We start from the raw sequence: 23,393 nt of genomic DNA, 5'->3' as shown, positions 1-23,393 counted from the left end.
GCAAGAGGGGGCTGGGCTGGCCTCTCGGTGTCTGGCCTGGAGGATAGCCCTCTGCAGATACCCCCGAGGCCAGGGGAGTGGAGGGGAGAGCTGGAAGCAGAAAGAAACCCCACGGCCAGCAGCTGGCTCCCCAGAGGGCTGGATAAACTCCTGCCCGGGGCCGTGCCCATAGCCCAGAGCCCCGCCAGTTGTCCCAGAGCTGGGAAGGAGGAACTGTGCGAGGAGGGGGGTGTTGAGACGCCCTGTTCGGCAATCTTTGCATCAGGCTGAAAGCGCCCCGGCACGGCCCGGCGGCCTGGGGCTTCCCTTGAGGGATGGCGCGCACTGTTGACATAGCACGGCATTGCCTCGGCTGAGCTCCTGGAGGATCACAGCTGGGTGGGGGTACCCGCTTGGAGAACCCAGGGACGCTACACCAAGTCCGGTGGTTTGTGGGACAGTGAGAGAGAGTGTCTGGCGCTGAAATGAAATGAAGGCTTATACTCTTGCGGCGGCCTTGAATCTCTGGGAGCCTGGGGGATTTGAGTATTAAAGCTGTCCTTCCTCCCTGGCCACCCGTACACACGCCCCACATTCAGGGCAGACGGCTCCAGCAACACACCCAAACTGAGTTCTCCATTGAACCCCCCAAGAATCATTTCCCCACACAACATGGGGACAAGGTGGAGAACTGACTTGAGGGGTATAGGTGACTCACAGATGCCATCTGCTAGTTAGTTAGAGAAAGTGTACACCACCAAACTGTGTTTCTGAAAAATTAGATAGGTATTTTTTTTTTACAACTTGAAAGAACCCTATCAAGCAAAGCAAATGCCAAGAGGCCAAAAACAACAGAAAATCTTAATGCATATGATAAAACCAGATGATATGGAGAATCCAACTCCAAACACACAAATCAAGATATCAGAGGAGACTCTGTACTTGGCAGAATTAATCAAAGAACTACAATCGAGGAATGAAAACATGGCAAAGGATTTAAAGGACATCAAGAAGACCATGGCCCAGGATATAAGCGACATAAAGAAGACCCTAGAAGAGCATAAAGAAGACATTGCAAGAGTAAATAAAAAAACAGAAGATCTTATGGAAATAAAAGAAACTGTTGGCCAAATTAAAAAGACTCTGGATATTCACAATACAAGACTAGAGGAAGCTGAACAACGTCTCAGTGTCCTAGAAGTTCACAGAACAGAAAATGAAAGAACTAAAGAAAGAATGGAGAAAAAAATTGAAAAAATCTAAATGGATCTCAGGGATACGATAGATAAAATAAAACGTCCAAACTTAAGACTCATTGGTGTCCCAGAAGGGGAAGAGAAGGGTAAAGGTCTAGAAAGAGTATTCAAAGAAATTGTTGGAGAAAACTTCCCCAACCTTCTACACAATATAAATACACAAAGCATAAATGCCCAGCGAACTCCAAATAGAATAAATTCAAATAAACCCACTCCGAGACATATTCTGATCAGACTCTCAAATACTGAAGAGAAGGAGCAAGTTCTGAAAGCAGCAAGAGAAAAGCAATTCACCACATACAAAGGAAACAACATAAGACTAAGTTGTGACTACTCAGCGGCCACCATGGAGGCGAGAAGGCAGTGGCATGACGTATTTAAAATTCTGAGAGAGAAAAATTTCCAACCAAGAATACTTTATCCAGCAAAACTCTCCTTCAAATTTGAGGGAGAGCTTAAATTTTTCACAGACAAACAAATCCTGAGAGACTTTGCCAATAAAAGACCTGCCCTACTTCAGATACTAAAGGGAGCCCTACCGACAGAGAAACAAAGGAGAAAGAGATATAGAGAATTTTAACAGACATATATAGTACCTTACATCCCAAATCACCAGGACACTCATTTTTCTCTAGTGATCACGGATCTTTCTCCAGAAGGGACCATAAGCTGGGACATAAAACAAGCCTCAAGAAACTTAAAAAAAAAAAAAAATTGAATATACTCAAAGCACATTCTCCAACCACAATGGAATACAAATAGAAGTCAATAATTTTTGAACTGTAACTCCACTATTTACTTCCTACATGATATAAAATACACAAACTCTAATGACAAATCAGTGGTTTTGAACTCAATGTAAAATATGTAATTTTAGACAACTATATAAAGGTGGGGGGATGGAGGAGTATAGGAACATAGTTTATGGGTCCTATTGAAGTGAAGGTGGTATCAAAGAAAAACAAGGTTGATACGGATTTAAGAGGTTAATTTTAGCCCCACAGTAAACACAAAGAAATGATCAGAGAATATAACCATAGAGATGAAAAGTAGAGTTTGGGTTAAGAGAAATGGGGGAAGGGGCAATGGGGAGTTCAGAAAGGAGTGTAGGGTTGCTGTTTGAGGTAAAGGGAAATTTCTAGTAATGGATGGTGGGAAAGAACATTACAACATTCTAAATGTAATTAATCCCACTAATGGAAGGCTAGGGAGGGGTGGAATGGGAAGATTTAGGCTGTATAGATGTTTCCACAACTGAAAAAAAAAAAAAAAGACAGTCTAAATAGATGACAATTGAATGCCAAGGATGAACTTGGATGGGATTGGAGGATAGAGGACAGGTGGCTCAAAGGGACATGGTTGAGACATAAGGAAAAGGAAATATAGAATGTAAGCTTTGTATCATTGTTGAATCTCTTGTACTTCTTAGCTGCGCTTAATGGGATTGCAGAAAAAAATGTTCTTGTTCATGGGAAGTGTGTATGTGAATTATAGTGTATGTTCAAGGATGTGTGCAGCTGGCTCTCATATGTTCAGAAGACAGAGCAATAGATGATGGATGATAGACAGAGAGGGAGGGAGGGAAAGAAATAGCGATGTGACAGCATGTTAAAGTTGGTGGATTGAGCTATCGCGGGAGGGGGGTCAGGGTATGATGAAATTCTGTGTATGGGGTTAGTATTGTTTTTGCAACTGTTCCTATAACTTTGAATTTATTTCAAAATAAAAAAAAAAGATGAATCACTGAATGCCTGTTGCAGAATTTAACAAAGATTAGAGATGGGGGAGGAGTAATATATATATTTTGGCTATTAAGAAGATAATATCTTGTGATGTATTTCATTTTAGGTGCACACAATTAAGCAAGTAGCCATGGTAGCTCTGAAATTGAATCCAGAAAAGCGTTTTCTGACTTTCGGTTTAGAAATGTCAATGGAAGAAATTAATGTAATTGAATATATGTGAGAACAGACCAGTACAGCACATCAGATGAGGAGAGAAGGGGGTTAGGATTTAGTTTCAAGATGTTCTAATAGTGTTCTTGGAGGAGTTCTTTGCCGCAGACATGGAGAAGTGTCTAGAGTAGTTTGAATACAATCAGGAAATGTGATATCAGAAAAAGAAAGGAAAAAGGAAGTCCTAAAAAGGATACTGTGGTCCAATAATTTTGTTCCAAGAAAGTATTTATTTATGGGTAGATCGTTAGTGATTAGTGAGGACACCAGCCTTGATTTTTGTGAGTCAAAGAATGAGGTGAATGTGAGGCCATGATAGGTGCACTTTCAGTTTGTCAAGGGACGATCTGGAGAGTTAGCACTTGTGAGAAAAGGCATACACAATAGATTTGCCTTGTTTTTATTTTTTTCAAAATGGAAGAGTCAAAAATGAACTTAAATGAGGAGATTGTGAAGAGAGCACGAGGTTTCTGATGAAGGCAATTTAATTTATAATCAATAATATAGTGCAAAAGAAAACATGAGATTGAGATCAATTGGAGACATTGGACTTGGCCAGAGGTACCATGACTTTTCTATTTAACAGGAGAGATGGAGTAACTAATAATGTGTATGCATTCAGGGATATTTGAAAATATTATGGTGTTATAGTGTAATTTGGCAAATTACATTTTCCATCTGCTTAGGAGGAGGTAATTTCATCTGTTAAAAATGAGGGTAAGTGATAGAGTACATGAGATTCAAAATGTATGGAGAAGGTTTGGAGTAGTTATGGAGTATGCAGGAATGATCTAATTAGCAAGACATAGTACAGTTCCCAGGTGTATATGAAAACCTCTAGAACTTGTGAGTCTGTGCTTACTCCTGGATCAATATCTTACTCATGTATTGTGCAAGATATAGTCATGGATAATTACAGGTATTTGAAGTCATTGAATATTGAGGTTTTGGTTGGTAAATGTTGTAAGCAGTCAGAGGGACATAATGTTTGCCTTGGTATTATCTGTTGAAATTACAAACTCTGGAGTAAACTGGGCTGTAAAAATGAGAGCTAGCAAATGATGTTTGTAGAGAGGGGCCAGTGCAATATACATTTCCATGTAGTATTAGAATCTGGGTATAGGGAATATTTTTGTGGAGAAACTAGGAGAACAGGTTGTAGCCCCAGAGTGGGAACTCTGATGTTTGATGTGAGAGTGACATTCCATGTAAAAATCTGTGAGTGATGTATTAAACTCCAGGAATTAATGCTTGGGGAAAAGCAGAGAAAAATTCTAATTCTAGCTGTGTAACTTTCTACCATGTAATTTTGTCATAATATTAAAATTTTCTGAAATTAAAAAAAAAAAGTAAAAGTAGAAGTTATTACAGATAGGTGCATAGACTTCTCAGGGGGCCTAATGAGCAGCTCATGCAGCAGCATGTGGGCATGTCAGCTGCTCAGAACATAAGCTCCCCTCTGTACAATTACCACATTCAAGGTCAAGATCCATCTTGTCAGTGTCTCCACCTGGTCCACCCATGCTTCTCCCATATACTTGCCGCCCAGTAGCAGAGCAGAGCAGCATTTAGTCAGTCAGCAAATGCTGAACTCAGGCTGGGTGTGGATGGAAGGACGATGGAAGGACAATGGGAGAAACTGGACTCTTCAAATATTTGCTATTCAGCAAAGGCAAGTGGAGGGTTCCCTTTAAGACAGGAAGCAGATCAGCTATGAGATGGCCACAGAAATCTGTCAAGATCAGCTGTCAATCGCTGGCAAGACTCAGCAGCAGACAGCAGGGTCAGTCAGCACTGAGGGCACGCAGCTGTCAGCATGGAGGGGCAGGAGGCACTGACACCCCTGGGAGGGGAGGACCAGTTACCCCAATACTCAGCCACGATGGGTAGCAGTTCCTTGGTCCCCAGCACAGCACAGGGGGAGGTGGCCTGCGCCATGCTCAAGACCAGAGTTTTAGGAAACATTTCCATGGTTCAAATCTCTGTTCTGCTGCCTCTAAGCAGTGTGACCTTCACTTGACTACTGAACCTCTCTGGGCCTGTTTCCATATCTGTAAAAGTGGGATATTCACAAGACCTGCTTCATAGGGCTGTTGGGACGCTTAAACAAAATAATGCACATAACGTACTTGGCAGGGTGCCAGGCACATAGAGCGTGTCACTCAGTGTCATTTATAGTTAACTGCAGAGTCACTGTTATACACCTAGGGAAAATGCCACCACTGACAGCTGCATCTTCCAACATACAAAGATAATAATTATGCAGGGCTGGACTTTGGTAAAGTTAATGCATGTTATACATACATGTAAATCATTCACTTAAAAACATTTAAAGTGAATTAAAAGTACTGAGTTCCTGAAAAGATAACTAAATAAACTGTAGTAAGTCAGTCTTAGTTGAGTGGTCCAAGAACACAATTCTCTCAAAAAACACAGCTTGGTAAAATCTCTAAGTCATGTTCTTTTTATCCCTTTCCAAGCAGGTGAAGTCAAACGCATGAAAACTTCTAATTCACGTGACTACTTAAATGGAAATGAACACTACGTGTGTGATCTTGAGAAAGTTACTTCACTTCTCTGTGCCTCAATTTTCTCATCTATAAAATTAGAATAACAGTAATACCTACCTCATATGGTTGTTATGAAGATTAAATGACTAAATATTTGTGAAGTTCTTATAATCATGCCTGGCCTGGAATGGGTGCTTTCTTCATGTTGGTAAGTAAATAATATTAATTAATTAATGTGGCCTAAATAACTAGAAAATTTGTTAAAATTCATCATCACCAAATAGAAATGGTCAATAAAGGAAATGGGACTCTGCTCAAATGGAAGTTTGTATTTCTCCATCTAAATTGTCCTGAGTGCGGCAGTTCTCTCCCTCCCTCTCTCTCTCTCTCTCTCTCTCTCTCTCTCTCACAATAGCCATGGCTTCCATCTTAGTATTTTAGCCACAAGTTATGATTGAGCCTCATAAAATATTAACTTAGGGTATTTGCAATTAGATAAAACCCTTAGAACAAAATGGCATGTCTAAGAGCATTAAGCCAAACCAATAATATATAGCATTTAGCATTTAGACATAACTGTATAACACACATAACAGAAACATGCCCAGTTTGTTTTGATTGGGGAAGTGGGCCCAATTGGTCCCTAGTTTTCAAGCCTGTCTACCAAACCAGATATGGCATTCTGTAGTATCCTGAAACTGGTATCTACATAGTTCATTTGATCCTCTCAACTGCCTCACCTATTGCTGTATATTTCATTGACAGAAAATGAAAAGAGGATCCAATATACTGAGTTATATATTGTTTAACCTGACAAAGGTAAAAACTTTCCAAGAAATTTCAGCTTCTCTGTGAAAGGATTTATCCTGTTCCTGAGCTAGTTGCCAAAGGAAGAGCTGTGGTTATGTATGATATTAGAAAAGATAGTAAAGCAGAAGTCATCCCCAGTCCTTGGGGTGACTCCTGAGATCTCCAGATTGGGCTTCTGTCCACTTTCTAGCACAAGTTCTGGCAAACTCACCACCCCCAACTCCCGTCCAACCCATCCTTTTCCTTTTGCTTTTTTCCTCAAGACTGAGTTCAAACTCCCCTTCCTTCATTGTAGTTTTCCCCAATTCCTTCAGCTGGGAGATTCTGTCTTCCTTGTCCAAACTGCAGATCATACACACTCTACATGACATTGTGATCACAAGTGCTTCCATCCCTCCCTTATTGAAAACAAGCATCTTGAGGGCCACAACCACGATCTCTTCAGTCTGCAGCCTCTCACAAGTGCCCAGTCATAACCTCAATAATTACTTTGTACATGATAATGAAAACAATCCCTCTTCTGAAATTCCATATGGGGCCTTGAGAAAGCTGGTCCTGAGAATCTGGGAAAAACACATGGCCATCACATTTTAATATCTGATGGGTCAAGCCCCAACCCTATCCTGGGGCACCGCCAGCAGTCCTCAAGTGCAGGCAACTCTCAGGTTACAGTAGAACCTCACTCTGAAAAGGGACTGTCATCACTATTTTGTGTTTCATATCCCCTGAAGGAAATCATTTTCTGCTCAGCATGGGTATGAGTGCTGTCCTCTTGAGCAAACATCCACAAGGTTTGACAAGAAACATCACCTGCCACCAAGTATTTATCCAATAATCACAGATAATCCCTGAGTGCCTGTAAGGTGCTGGACATGGAGTTAAATGCTGGAGAAATTAAAATGAAGTGGAAATAGTCTCTGACTCTACATTTTATTTCTCAGGAACTCAAATTACTTTTCAGACCAATTCATCCTCACTGTATCCATAATATTAATTCTACCTGATACTCAGAAACTAAAGCAAAGATGACCTGGACAACCTGTGAAAGAAAGCCAAATGGATGAATTCACTTCTCACTGGGGAGGGAAGCACTTAGCAACATTTTCTAGGAGAATTAACTAGGTGGCCCAAACAGCCTGGCAAAAAATGAATTTATCTGCTAACATTCTTTTCACATAGAGAATACCTGACTTACTAACATTTTAGGCTTTGTGATTGAGCTACAGTCTATTAGTCCCCCAGGTCTCAGGCCCCACAATGACATTGCCTCCATCCACACAGTAAGAAACTGCTGTTTTTCCATCATGGTAGATACACTGGCAGACAACAGAAAAATTGTTATAACTGCTAGTCCTGTAACTGCTAGACTCAGAATCAGAGACTGGCTCACTCTTTGTACCAACCTCAGTTAGCCTGGACCGTCTTACTTCTGAGGACCAAGTATGACATTTAGAGCCACAAAAATGAAAGGATCACCTGGCCCTACCTGGGAAGCTGCAACTGTCATGCCAGGAAAAAGTCTTCAAAGAGCAGGGACCCCACCTGCCACCTAGACATGGTTGTCTCCAACCTCATCAGGGGACCGACTGGCCCAAAAAAAGAGTCCATCTCTATACAGCTAGACATTATTTCTTTGTCCACTAATAAATGCAAAAGCAACTTGGATTATGAACAAAAAATGAGGGAATGTTATACTTCAAGGGAACTACCTTACGTTTCCCAAGTTGAACATTAATAAATTCTTTCTACAAATTAGCCTGATTTTTCATCAATTTTATGCACTGATGCACCATCAGAAATTTTTCCAAAGGCCCAAATACCTTACCTAAATTTGAGAATGCCAGGAAAGAGGGGAGAGGAAGAAAAAGAGCTTGTCTTTAGTTAAGCTTGTCTTTTTCAAATTACTTTTGCCACTCAAAGACGTTACTGTGAGGTTCATGACCTCTGTATAATGCGGTACTTTACATTTATTCCAAATTCTAAAAGGGCAACTAATTCCTTATACATAAATTTTCCAGAAAACTGATTCTTGTCCTTCTTCTATTGAAACCACTTTTACAGTTTGGGGACAGAAATGGTTAATTGTATCCTTTGGTATGATTATGATCAGGAAGAGATCATTATTACTACTTTTGGCTATCACCTATACTCACCTTCCAATTTGCTAGACTCTGGCTGCCAATTAACAAAGTTTATTATAAAAGTGTGTAAAATAAATAGTCTTAGCCTGAACTGCAACCCAGACTTACTAGTGTGAAACTGTTAAGCAGTTATATCATGAGTTATTTTTGTTTGGGGATGTTTCCTGATGTTACAACAACTGGCAAATGAACAGACAAAAACAGCCAAAGGGACTTAAGACATCCCATTCCATAGATTTCAATGTACCAAGAAGGTATAGTCAGCAGAGCAGAATTTTACGCTGAGCATACATAGATCTTATATGGTCAGATGAGAAAGAGAACTGTAGCACCAGGCAACAATCCTGAGGGTCAAGAAATAAAACCTCAAACTCAAAAACTCATCCCTAGAGCAAATGCTTAAGTAAAGACTAAGACCTAGCAGTACAATCATGAACACACAGTGGACACCTCCATTCATGCCACACTGCAGGGGTGACAGCACCAGGGGCACCCAAAGGGGGACTGGGATCTGGCCAGCAGTGTGTCTTCTCAGCAGACCTGTTCAGATGATGTTTAGTGCTGGATCCTGGCTGAGGATGACGGGAGCTATTATGACCCCGTGTGTCTTCGAGAACTGTTGCTGACAAGTGTAAACTACACATGGACTCTGTGGAGGGCAGGCTCAGGATGCCCACACACCCTTTCTGTCCCCTAAAGTCCTGCTCTAAAGAACTGCAGGAGGCCATTTTATACATGGACCAGGAGATCTTACATGACAATCAGTGAACATTTTGGTGTCCACAGTAGGAAAAAATTAGCTAAGAGAAATTCCCTTTGTGAGAATTCTGTCCTAATAAAGCTTATTTCTATTTCAGTGTGCTTCTAATTACCTGAGAGCCTGAGGGGTTCTCCTCACAGATAAAAGTAAACAGACATATTTGTTGTTGTTATACTGGAGTCAAGGTCAGGCCTATTCCAGAGGACTGATGAGCTAGCTTGACCTTCAAATAAGTAGCATATTATGACGTAAAGTTTGTCAAGTGAGTTTTCTCTCTGCTTAAGAAACACATTTTTTTTAAGCAAGGAATAATACTTTTGTAAACAACCCAACATAATGTTATGAGGTAAGATTGTTTTCTCTCTCCTATTAACGTTGATGACATTTTCTTCATTGCTTTCAAAGTGTTGTTATTTTTATTATGTTTAACCATCTGGCCAACTGCTTCCGCAAGTAATTAAAAATCTTAGAGGGGTTTAGAATTTTAATTAGATTATACAATTTTTGATGAATGGGGATAGGGCAGGATTTAATGGCTTTTTCTGCTGCAAAGGAGTACCATCCTTTTCCTGCCTTTGCTTATTTGTATCATAAGATTATTTTAATTAAAGAAATTGAGTTTGAAGTGAAGCTTTCTGAACAATAGTGCTGAAGGGTGGCTATGGCCTTTGTACCTAATTTTCCCTTAGATGGATTTCGCACTAGCAATGAGGAACTCAAAGAAGTATATAAGCTAGGGCAAATGGAGAGGTGGCTGCCATGAGAAGGTTCTCTGTGGTCCAAGGGGTGATTTTCTGTTCAATTCCTGACCATTCAAGGGGGTGGTCAGGGCACTGAGCTCCACAGCACCAGGTGTGAGTGACCAAGGAGCAGGAAAAGTCCTGCAGCCTCTTCCAGTTCACAAAGAGGAAGCTGTAGTGTCAAGAAGGTGATGGATAAACCCAAGGGAATAGTGAAGGCAAGTTCCAAAATGGCAGCTGTGCAACAGCCCCAGAGAACAGTTAGTGCAGAATGAGGTAGGAGGATGGGAAGCTCTGCTAGGAATGTGTCTGGGTAAAAAGGGACACAGAATTGACTGACTGAGCAAGTAGTAATATAAGGAAAGAAAATGCAAGGATAATGAAAAAGAAAGGCAACTACCACGAAAACAAAAAGCAGCAAGAAAAAATCAGGGTTCAAATATGAAACAACCACACAGAAGATTTTGAGAAGAAATGAAATAGATTTTACCTAAAAAAACAATGAGTAAGAAGCTGGAAGATATGGTGAAAAAGATGCTTCCTTTCCCCAAAAGAAATGCAATAAAAAACTCCAGGGACAAAAAAGAGGGTCAAAGTATGAAGCAAACTGTGGCATGATTTTTATGCTGTGTAAAAAAAGAGAACCCACTTGAATTTGATATTAGTAACAGTCTCTTTTGAACAAAAAAAGATCAGGAAATTGGAACCAAAGAGAAATGTAGTCATAGTCCACTATTTTGCTCTCCATAAAGCATCAACATTATTTGTTTTAAACTTTGAGAAACAACCCATAGACAAAGTAAGGGAGAACAAACTGTGATTACAAAAGAGAATGCATTTTATAAGGCTTGACTGCTTAAAAGTAAAAGGAAAGCCCTACAACAGTTTGAAGGTAAAAGCAGGGAAAGAAGAAAGGGTAGGAATGCAAAATGTCCCCACCTTTAAAACTGTTGTGTGGAGAAAAAGAAAGGGAGGCTTCTTATGTATATTATTTGATATTACAAAGGTAAATAATAATAGAATAGCAATAGCATATGAGCAAAAAGGGGAAGGGAGATTAGAAGTGAGCTAAATTAGGTTAGCAGTAATGGTTAGGTGGATAAATCAATGAAGAACAGCACATTATTTAGCATTCTAAACAAATATTGTTTCCAGAGTGATTGCACCAAGAAGGCAAGACTGAAATATGTTAGAGTGTCTGTTCTTTTCATTATAAGATTTTTTTTAACTATTTGATATCTACATGTATATATATATAGTTAATTTTTAAAATTTTGATTAAAAGATTAAAAATGTATAAAATCCCTTCATGGTTATTTTACAGATGAGAAAACTTTCAGTAATTTGTCCAAGGTCACAGAGCCCATGAGGTGTGAGGCTAGAGACCACATAATGGAATGCCCCTACTGGCTGCGGGACCAAGGACACAGAGGAAATAAACGTCACATTCCTAACAGGGGAAAATGCAGCACCTACCTCACAGGATGGTTGTGAGGATGAAATGAGATGCATGAAAGTGGTGAGGATGGGTCAGCCGTTACAGCAGTGGTTGGACATCCCCAAACAAGTTTACTCTCACATTAATATGGATCATTTTAAGGTAATAAAAAACAAAGACCTCACGACAAATTCAACACTTCTTTGTTTCAGGGGAAGGTGAGTGACCCTGACTGGTTTACTTAACCTCCCTGAGCGACACTGCAGTCCTCTACAAAATGGGCATATTGCTTTTCTTTAATCAGCTTGGTGGGTCTGACAACTGTTCATGAGTTCTTCCCCTGTACACCTCCTGCCTGACCACAGCTCCTTCTGCCTCTTCATAGAATTCCTGCAAAGCTTTTTGTTTATAAATGTATGACTGTTCACAGATGGAATGAAATACAAATTTAGTTGAACAGATTACTTAATGAAACCAGCCTTAAAACCAAGAATGCTGTATTGGCTCTTTGTAGCTTTCCAAGTAAATAAAGATGTACAAGAGCTGAGAGAAACTTATTACATCAGATATGTTGCTAGTCTTTGCAGATAAGAGTATTAACCAGATTAAATTAAAGCATATTTGTGCAACTAAAAGTCACATCAAACTAGTAGACTGTCCAGAGAACTCTCACAACATTAGTAACAAAAAGTATTTAAAACGATTTTTTTCATTAAGAAATCTTTCTAAATATTTTATAGGATCCACAAAAATCATAAATTTTAATAATTTCTGAAAAAGTACATGGTCTAGACTAATAAAATCTTCCAAAGCTGAGTTCTAACTTACTATATTGCCTCAAGACTTTTTTTTTTTTAAATACTCAACCATAGATCATATAACCCCAATTAACTGAAATAAAGTTCTGCAACTTTCAGGGCAACATAATATGTCCTCCTGTTGCTATGACAATGCCTGTGCTCTGCACCACTTGTCAGTGATGCAACTGCCAAGGATAATCCCCCCCCGCCATACATTACATGTTAGGAGCTAAACCTTCTAAGGATGAGAAGATGGCAGTGCCCTGATGAGCACCATGGTCCAAGAGGACACAGAAGAAAGCTTATATTCACATGAGGCATTAAATCCTCTCACATGTCCAACTAGGTGTCTTGTCCCTCCTCCCACTTCTATCTCACAATCACTTATCTGAACCTGAAAACCAAGTAAATGAAGCACCAGGAAAGTGAAAAGAGTTAAATTAATTGAATCATGAGCTTCTGAATATACAGATAGGAACCATTTTTTCCCAGGCTATCTCATTACTTTACTTTCTTCCCTTTAAATGATAATTTGAAGTGGAATCCAGAAACTGTGTGGTAAAAGAGTAGAGATCTTGCTCAGGATTTAGCATCATGTGATGTGTGTAAAAATAGCGCACAATAAGAAATGGGAGCAGCAGCAATGTCCTCAAAATAGTTCACTTAAAATTTCCCATCACCTTTTTCTGAACTTTATTTCTGTTTAATTGAGCTTCATTTATTGTGTAATGTTATGAAATATTTTTGTGACATTGTATCACAGACTGTGATCTTTAAAAGTAGTGCCTCTAATGGAATCTGTGCAAGCCTCTGGACCGAACGCCTAGCAGACAGGAAATACAAGAAGCATGTTTAATCAACATCACAGGGATGCAATCAGCAATATTCCAGAATATAAAGAATTCTACAGCCTTGCTACTCAAAGTACCATTCAAGGAAAGACACCTTGGCATCAGCTGGGCACTTGTTCGACATGTGGAATCCCAGGCCCCACCCACACCTGCAGAATCAGAATCTTAGTTTCGTAAGCTCTCCAGGTGATTCATATGCACATTTATGTTTAATAATTGATCTTCCATAAGACATATAACAATTGTTTTTTAAAAAAAGCAAAAACACACAGAGACAGAGATGGAGGAGTAGTCTGTAGATTAAAAGAGACTTCAGAAAGCTGTCAACCAAATCCCACGTGTAGCTACTCTTCAGATCCTGCTTCAAACACACTGACTGAAAAATAATTATGAGAAATATTTACGTGCATCTTAGTGTTTAAATCTACTCATGTATTTGGGTTAATGAATAGATGTAAGAATGTAAAAAATGGTTTACATAAGTAAACATAAAATAAACGTAATTTTTATAGAATAGTGTTGCTTATAATTCTGTAGATACATACCAGGCAAAGTGAAAGCTAACAAAAAGCTAAATGACTTTGGAGAACATCACTGGATAATTTAAAATGTTTCTAAGCAGAATCCCAATACAAAGAATAAGGCAACATTTTTCACTGAAATGGATTACATTATCCAGCCTATGAAGACCTATTTGCAGTACTGCTTGGTCATAATGAAGGAAGCAGAGGGTGGCAAGTTTCTCCAACCCAGTAGGCTGAAGTGGGGCAAAGTGACTTTGGACACTTCTCTACCTTCTCACAGAATGTGAGCAGACACAGCTGTATAGGGGCGAATAATATCAGCTGCTGGGCCTTACTCTCGGGATTGTCAGGTTTATATGCAGGAATGGTCCCCAAGTGACCTGTCGCTTAGAAAGCACTAATCAAATGTTATTTTCATCTTTTCCTTTTCTTTTTAAAACACAGAGGCAATATGGTCAAAAAACATGGGCTTTAGAATCAGATAGGACACACCTCAGTTTGTAGCCCAGCACCACCCATCTGTGAAACTGGAATAAGTTAACAACTCATATTTTCCATTTCCTCCCCTGTAAACAGAAATAATGCCCACTGTGGTGGATTGTGTTCCCGTCAGAATACCTGCTTCCCTGCCCTCGTCAGGCCCCTTGCTGTGCAGCCCCTACAGGAGGATTAGATGATCCACCCCATTGATGTTGGGCCTGGACAAGTGACTTCTCTGGCCCGTGGAACGCAAATGAAGTGGCATGTGCTGCTTCTGAGCAGAAGCTTTAAGTGCCATCTCTGTTGTCCCACTGCCGCGAGACTGGCAGTGACCCAGACAGTGGCTGCCTTGCTGACCGAGTCCCAGAGTGAAGAAGACATGACACAAAGCAGTACCCAGCCTGCATGTGAGCAAGAAAGAAGCCTCTCTTTGTTATAACCACTGAGAATTTGGGGGGCTATCAGTGCCTCATCATCCAGCAAAAGCTGTCTATTACACCTCTCCAAGCAGGATGATAGTGAAGATTAAATGTGATGATGGATATAGAGTGCTTGAAAAAATAATAGCTATTATTGTCAAAAACTGTTTGTTCCCTTCACCACCACCCCCCTCCCCCCAGCATTAATGAAGCTGATACTCTTGCTGGGATAGCCAACCACGGGTGTCCCCTTTTGTATATAAGAAATTGCATTACCAAGAGCTTAAGTTGCTTATTTTAGAGACATAACATTTACCAAGACCTACCATGTACTCAAAATGTGATAAATTTTGTTATTTCAGCCTAACAGTCTTGAGAGATTGCTTTTATATTGTCTGTTTACAGGAAAAGAAATACATACTATGGAAAATTTGATGGAATTGGGTCTGGAAAAAGGAAAACAAAAACAGCCTTCAGTATTTCTGCGCTAAAACCTAAGTAAGAAAAACAAGAACTAACCACTTTTTTTTTTAACAAATTACAAGCTAAGATGAATTTAAAAACTCACAGTATCAGTGATATGCCCAAGTACTGACATCTTTCATTAAACTGCAGGAATGGGGCCAAGAAATTGAGAATGAGGAGTGACCAAAGGGAAGCTGGTGTGAACAGGGATTTGTTGTGTGATAAACACACAAAAAACAGATAAGCACATTGTTTAGCTATGTGCATTTGTATTAATATGTAAGATTTTTGCATTAACACACCTGAAACTAAAAAATTAAATGAACAACCTAAGCAAAGAACAAATAGATAAGGGAACTAAGAAAAAAAAATGTAGCCCTGCCTTCAGGGCAACACAGCAACACACTTCTCTACAAACACTGAAGTTTTCAATAATCCACACAGAACATGGCTGCTTGGACTTAACTGAAGATTCAATATGAGGAAGTGGGAAGGAAACAGACCAGGAGTTGTTAAGAAAACCAGGCATGTTCTGAGATAGAAGACAGCTCACATGAGATTAGAAAGGTCATGTAACTTCAAGTCTCATAATAATTATTAGAGGCAAGATGGGAACTCAGGTCTGTAAAGAGAACATGTGTGACCCATTGATCACAAACAACTTGAAATGTATGTTTCTGGAGGAAAAGGAAAATACAAATGTTACTCTTGAAAATATGCTTTAATTCTATTTAAATAACAGTCTCTAATTAAAAATTTTTCTAAAATGTCATTTTATCCCCACAAAAGATTTGCATTTTAGAATAAAATAATACCAAAAAAAACTGTGTTTTTGAAAATGATGGGTCATACATGTACTGCTTTTTATCAGTGCTTCCCAAGCAAGACTGTAGAACTATAGAAAAATAAGAGCTATAAAAATAAGCCATTCTACAGGAAAAATAATTCACATATAATATTTAACTGTAATTCCCTTTCTGCTATACATGTAATTAAGATGGGTCTATTTACAAATGCTTAGGGACAGCCAATCTGTTTCAACAAGCCAGATAATGTATTTGATATGCTGGTAGATTATAGAGTTTGATCAACCTCAGTTAATATTCAAAAAGTTATTTTGGAATAAAATACAACCATTTCCAATTTCTTGTTTGCATTACTCCTTTGAAGTCCATAATGCATGTCTATACCTAGACTTCCCTTCCCTATGTGGCCTTGCACATGCCAGCTTCTCCTAATTATGCAATACTTAAAATTCTTAGTCCAATTTACCAAAAGTATCCAAAAATTACAAACCAGCTACATAATAAACATTTAGGGTTTTTGAAGGTGTCTGTTTTTTTAAGCTACTATAGTTAAAAACACAATTGGAAATATTAATAGTTTTTAGTATATGCAGCAGAAGAACTTGGATGCCTTTTTGCTATTTCACATAAATTTGTTCAAAGTTCTTATAACATCATTTTGAGAATAATTCTTAAAATAATTTTAAGCATCATTCTTAAAACAATTTTCTTTCTTTCATTTTACTTGCCAATCTTTGACATATCTGTGTTGTAAGTGTTACTTAAAGTGTTTTAAAATAAATCACAGAAGAGTCTTGGAAAACTTGTATCTTGGTGGGTGTGTAAATGAGATAATTTACAGTGTTATAGAGTGGTCTCCACCTTCCAGAATAATTCCATTACTCAATCAATTTGTTACCTTTTGGACCTTATGTGTGGGACAATCAGTCTACAGTAAAACATCCAGCAGCTGTTTTCCTATCATTTTTAACATACTGCTGGGTCAAGGTTTTCATTCTAACTAATATCCTGAAAAACAAAGCCAACTATCCACCAAACTATGTCATCACACTATTTCAGTGAATCAGTATTTAAATAAAGACTACGGGAAATAAGTGAACAATTTTTGTAATAGAAATAAGAGTTCTAAATTTGGATTTTAACTAGTGTGCAGTATGGAAAAAAAACTAGGAAAAAAACTTGAATTAATTAATTTTTATTTCTACCTTTAGATTACCTAATAGTTACTTGCAAAGTTATTTTTCTGATCAAAGTTGTCATTGTCTATTGCCAGTAACATCCATCATACTCCTGAATTGACTATTACCAATTTGGGGGTAACTTACGAAGAGAAGAAATGCTGGCGGTCCCCCGAAGATAGTGTAATCCATCTTCACTGTCACTGGAGCTGGCTATACTGTTTCTCATTTCCAATATGGAGATCTGAGTAGAAAGGCTGAGCTGGTGATCCAATGTTTTGGCCTTCTATAAAGCAAAGTTTTAATATTTCTTAGTTTTATGGGACTTGAATTGATATCTCTGTAAACAACATGTAAGTTAGTCCATATAAAAAACTACCTGGTATGCAGGAAGTGCTCAATAAATATTAGCTATGATATTCCTTATTACTATATAATTCAGTGTACTTAATAGCCTATTTATTAATCTGAAAAATAGTAAGTACCAACTTAATTTGATAAACAGCCTAGACAAGATGACTTTTAACACATCATACTCATTGTTCCTAGGGGTTCTTAATAACGAAAGGGTACTTGTCACAGAAACAGTATTTCACAACTTCTGTAATCATTTTAATTTCTTTCCAAGCAAATGTGGGGAAATTAAAATCAAATTGTAAGTTTTGCAAGATCTATAGAACTCTGAAATTCCTAACTGAAGAGCCACAGGCTTCCACTCCACAATCTCCTATTGCTGATGGACTTTCTGGGGGAAGCCTGACCAGAAAGATGTGCAAGACTGGAAGACTCTAGGGCTAAAATGCCAATTTTCCGCATGCTGGGGTTTGGCAGTGTTTCTGTCTGCAACTTCTCCACTGTCCTTCCTTCCCTGGCCCACTCCACCCCTACCTCCTTCCTTAGACTGCTCAATAGATCCATGTGCTAGTACCTCCTCACCACAAATGGAGGTCCCTGACACTTAAATACGCCTCACTAAGCAATGGCAAATGTAATAATCACAAAAGATTTCCTCACTCTCCAGAAATGATTCCCTGAAAGATCTAAATTACAAGTACCTCCACTGCATGTAAAATTTGACCAATTAAGGAAAATTTAGGGAAAAAATTGGATAATGTGAGGTATACCCCAATATACATATTTAAGAAAATTAACAAATTCAGAAAAACACTTACTTTATCATTTAATGTAGGATCATTCAATGAGTAGAGCTTGTTTGTAATGTCTTTTCCTATAAGATACCTAAATATTTCATATAGGAAAGGTTCTGATTCCAGAAAGTAAGTTAATCTTTCTCTTGACCAACATAAGAATCTGCAGTTATCATCTGCAATAATGGTGACCTGCCAAAGAAACAAACATGCAAAGAAAAAAGTACATCTGTTTATATGGACTATGACTATAGTAACTTTGGGAAAGGGAAAAGCAGAATAATTTATGGGGTATTATCATAGCAATGATATATCCAATTAGTTAAAATAAGATCCAATATATATAAGTGTCTTTAACTACATATTGGCTTGTGTTAACAAGCCATTTACAGACTAAATGAAAGAAAATTATCTGAGTTTTATTGCTGTTTTGTGAGGTCTTGTGGCAGAAAAATGGCTACTGGGTAAATACCACTGCTAAATAATGTACTAGACTTATGGCTAAATATCACCCTGCTATTTAGGTTTAAGGTTGCAGCTTCAAACAAACAGAGGTAAGAGTTGTAGATGAAATACCTTCTGCCCAGCAGAGCTGCAAGCACATACTAGAGATCGTGAAAGCTGACTCCCATGAATTGCTTTAAGGGCCCAGGCTATTGGCGACAAACATGGTTATTGAGGGTCCATCTCTAGGTCCTTCTGTTACAGCTATTTCTTGAAGGTCTAGTTCCAGGAAATTCCACTGGGGACACTCAGAGACCCCCAATTAGTTCAGAGCTGGGAAGCCACACCTTTCCCTTAAGTATTGTTATATAGACTGCACCACACATAAATCAAGCACACCCCAATTCAATCCTTTCTCCAGAGTGAGGGGCCATGCCCTCACAACTGGGTGTCAGGAAGCCCTTCCTCCCATTCAGGTCCTCTTCCTTTGGAGTCAGTCCTCCTCCAAGCTTCATGATGGGTTGCTTATCACGGAATCAGAACTCATCTTTCAGTACATCCGTCTCTCCTGAGCACTCTAATGACATGGGTTGGGTGTCTTCATGTCTGAATGCCCAGCTTCCCACAAAAAGTGTGTTTACTGCACATTTATTGAATGAAGGAATTAACAAATGAGCACACAAACACTGTTGAAGGCAAAGACCATTTTTACACCCTCAACATTAAACCCAATGCCCACTGAAATAGGAGATGAATAAAAGTTTGTTAAATTGACATATGGTCATATCTGTGCCTCATAGCAAATATTTCCAAAGGAGCTCTTTCCTCTTTGTTAATCACAAAATAAAACACATTTCAGATGACAAGGGGGCTCTTGATGTCTACCAAGAGAGAAAATGTAAACCTCCAATGCTCTCCTTATGTCAGAAGGCTGGAATCTAATCTTTAGCAAATTAGAGGCTTTTGCTAGTTTAAAAAGTAGGTTAATATTCATAGGAAAAATTTGCTTCTTATTTATTATATTAAAAGTTAAAATTCCCATTAGGGAAGTACAAATCAAAACCACAATGAGATACCACTTTATACCCACTAGCATGGCTATTATTTTAAAAATGGAAAGTAAGAGTTCATGAGGATGTGGAGAGACTGGAAATTTTTGTGCATTGCTCATGGGAACATAAAATGGTGCACCCATTGTGGAAAACAGTTTTACAATTCCTCAAAAAGTTAAAGATAGAGTTATCATATCACCCAGTAATCCTACTGCTAGGTATATACCCCCCAAAATTGAAAGCAGATAGTTGTACACAAATGTTTGTAGCAATATTATTTAGAATAGCCAAAAGGTGAACACAACCCAAGTATCTACTGATAAATGAATAGATAAATAAAATGTGGTATATCCATACAACGGAGTATTATTCAGCCATAAAAGGGAATGAAATTCTGATAGATGCTGCAACAAGGATGGACCTTGAAAACATTATGTTAAGTGAAATAAGCCAGACGCAAAAGGACAAATATTGTATGATTCCACTTTCATGGAATATCTATAATAAGCAAGTTCAAAGAGATAGAAAGTAGATTAGAAGTTACTAGAGGCTGGAAGAAAAGAGAATAGGGAGTTATTGCTTAATGGATGCAAGTTTCTGTTCTGGGTGATGAAAAAGTTTAGGTGAAGGATGGTGGTGATGGTAGCACAACATTATAAACGTAGTTAATACAGCTACATTGAACACTTAAAAATAGTTAAAATTGCAAATTTGATGTTTTATATGTGTTATCACAATTAAAAAAGTGAGGTCATATCCCAAAAATCTAATAGATTTGTATTTAGTAAATTTATTAACAGCTCTATGACTCCATAAAACACTACATAAATTTCATTCATCCTCTTGATATATACTAGTACATACATACTTTATGCCAGACACTATTCAAGTCACTGAGGTTACAATGGAGAACAAGAAAGAAAAGGTCCTTGCCCCACGAAGCTTACATTCTAGTGGAGGAGGCTGACAATAAATAAAGAAATGAGGTAATCTCAGGTGACTGTAAGTGTTTTGGCAAATGTTTAACAGGGGAAGGTGCTAGAGTAACCAGGGGGTGACAGCTGCACATAATGCCTCTCACCTCATAAATTGTGCTTTTAAACATTTAAAACACTTTTACATCTATTATGTAAGTGGCTCCTCAAAATTGCCTTGAAGATAGGACAGGTATTATTCTTTTTCATTTTGTAGATGGTAAATGAGAGGCACCAAAAAACTTGTTCAAGAACATGTTAATTCGTGGCAGAGTAAGCACTTCTGACTTTCAGTCCAGAAATATTTTCCCACCAGGACAGATAAACCCTACCTGGGTATTTAGCATTTATCAGGATGATGATACAGAAAATATTTTACCCAAATGACCACACAGTTGGCTGCACAGTCCATGGAGGCCCCTAATAAAGAGAATGCCTGAATGCAAAGTCATGAATGATAACTTCTTAATGGCAAGATTTATAGGAAGAAAAGTATAAGGTCAAGCCAGTCTAGAGGAATTCTCAGAAACAGCAGGTGATGGGTGTCTGAATATACAACTGAATAATATTCTGTAGGAGCAATCAGAGAATGGTGGCCTCTGGGCAGCCCTGGTGGCCTGGCACCAGTACCCAAGCACTGGAGAAAGGGGTAGGAGAACTGAGGCCACAGACCATCCCTTAGTTTTGCAAAGCTGTTATCTGTGACTTGGGAAAATATGATTCATGTGCAGTTGGGGACAGCCTTAAAAGACGAAGTGGAAATTATCCAGGAGAAGTAATTGCAGTTGGGTGATACAAAAGGCGTTTAACTTCCCTTCAACCATTTTAATTACCCCAAGTTTCCACTGAGGTTATGATACTTTTAATATGATACAATTTGCTTAGTAAATCAGTTTTTTATTGGTGGTTGAAAAATACTTTAAACCTGCTTAAATTATTATCAAGTTAAGTTTAATAAAAGTGTTCAATAATAAGTTATACCTATAGTACACATGAGTAATTTTCAGGTCCATAAAAGCAGGCCTTTAGTTGGAAGCTGGTAGTTAGTGTGTGGACTGAAGTAATTCTATTTTATAGCTAATGCTTCATTTCTACCAAATAGACAGTTTTATTTAGTGATTTCCTATCATAATAGACAATTAAAATATATTTTAATGAGGAATTTTTATAAAGCAATATAGGAATTTTTAAAGCTTCCCCAAAACTAAATTTGCTTCTTAAACTATTAGGCTAGCTCAGCAGTGCCATGCTTGTGTTCTTGTAAAGAATATTAATGAAGACATAAAAGTGCACATGGCAATGGAAGACAGAAAAGGATTTTGTGCCAGTTTCGATATATTATGTCATCCAGAAAAGCCATATTCTTTAATGCAGTCTTGTGGGGACAGACTAATCAGTCTGCTGATTAGGGTGGAACCTCTGATTGAATTATTTCCATGGAGCTGTGGACCCTGCCCATTCAGCGTGGGTCTTGATTAGTTTACTGGACTACTTAGGATAGCTCCAGAGCCGATGCTGATGCTGATGCTGATGCTTGGAGATGCTTGGAGATGCAGACTGAGGGAAGTTTGGAGATGTTAAGCTAAGAGATGAAGCCCAGAGTTTGCCCTGGAGAAGTGAAGGGAGAACTTCCAAATGCTTATAGTGAAATGCCCTGGGAGAAAGAAGGAAGAACACACAGGAGCTGAGAGAGAGGCGCTAAGACAGAAGCTAAGAGAGACGTTTTGGAGAAAGCCATTTTGAAACACAACCTGGGAGCAAAGGACCAGCAGGTGCCAGTCACATGCCTTCCCAGCTGACAGAGGTGTTCCAGACACCATCGGCCTTTCTTCAGTGAACGCATCCTCTTGTTGATGCCTTAGTTTGGACACTTTTATGGCCTTAGAACTGTAAATTTGTGACCTAATAAATCCCCTTTATAAAAGCCAACTGATTTCTGGTATTTTGCATAATGGCAGCATTAGCAAACCAGAACAGATTTCCTTCAGGAAAAGGTTAGACTAAATGTTTGCAACTGGGTTTGCCACAACTGCCTCAAGGCACTGGGTCAGTCCCTCACCTTAGATTCCAAACTAATTCTACACCTTCACATAGAGAAGATAGTGGACAGCATCACATAAGAATAAGGGTGTGGCTGAACTGTGTCTCCCCCAAAGATATGTTGTAGCCCTAACTCCCAGTACCTGTGAATGTGACTTTATTTGGGAATATGGTATTTACAGATGTACTCAAGTTAAGATGAGGTCATACTGGATTAGGGTGAACCCTGAACCCACTGGCTAGTGTCTTTATAAGAGAAAAGAGAAGGAGATTCAGACAGAGACACAGGGAGGATTGCCATGTGAAGATGGAGGCAGGGTTTGGAGTGATGTGTCTACAAGCCAAGGAATGCCAAGGATTGCCAGCAACCACCAGAAGCTAGGAAGAGGCAAGGAAGGGTTCTTCCCTAGAGCCTTCAGAGGGAGGATGGCCCTGCTGACACTTGATTTCAGACAACTAGCCTCTAGAACTCAAAAAATGAGTTTCTGTTGTTTTAAGTCACCAAGTTTGCAGTCATTTGTTATGGCAGCTCTATAGGAAAATAATACAAAGGGCGTTTGAGGGAATTGCTGATTATGTTAGAATTGGAAACCGCAGTCTAATAATAAACACTTGAGAGTCCT

The 23,393-nt window shown here is 38.8% G+C and overlaps 1 protein-coding gene across 1 annotated transcript in view; it reads right to left on the bottom strand.

Moving 5' to 3' along the window:
- Window positions 1–23,393, bottom strand: part of BVES (blood vessel epicardial substance) — a 42,064-nt gene that overhangs the window by 4,845 nt on the left and 13,826 nt on the right. The window contains exons 6-7 of the mRNA XM_037843376.1: window positions 18,285–18,452; window positions 17,260–17,398 (exon numbers count right to left, since the gene is read on the bottom strand). Of these exons, the coding sequence (XP_037699304.1) occupies window positions 17,260–17,398; window positions 18,285–18,452 (307 nt within the window). The remainder of the gene's footprint in view (window positions 1–17,259; window positions 17,399–18,284; window positions 18,453–23,393) is intronic.

The sequence above is a fragment of the Choloepus didactylus genome, chromosome 7 (genome assembly GCF_015220235.1).
Source record: "Choloepus didactylus isolate mChoDid1 chromosome 7, mChoDid1.pri, whole genome shotgun sequence".
Taxonomy (NCBI): Eukaryota; Metazoa; Chordata; class Mammalia; order Pilosa; family Megalonychidae; genus Choloepus; species Choloepus didactylus.
Note: the sequence above shows the minus strand (reverse complement) of the source record. Positions and strands in the feature narration are given on the sequence as shown.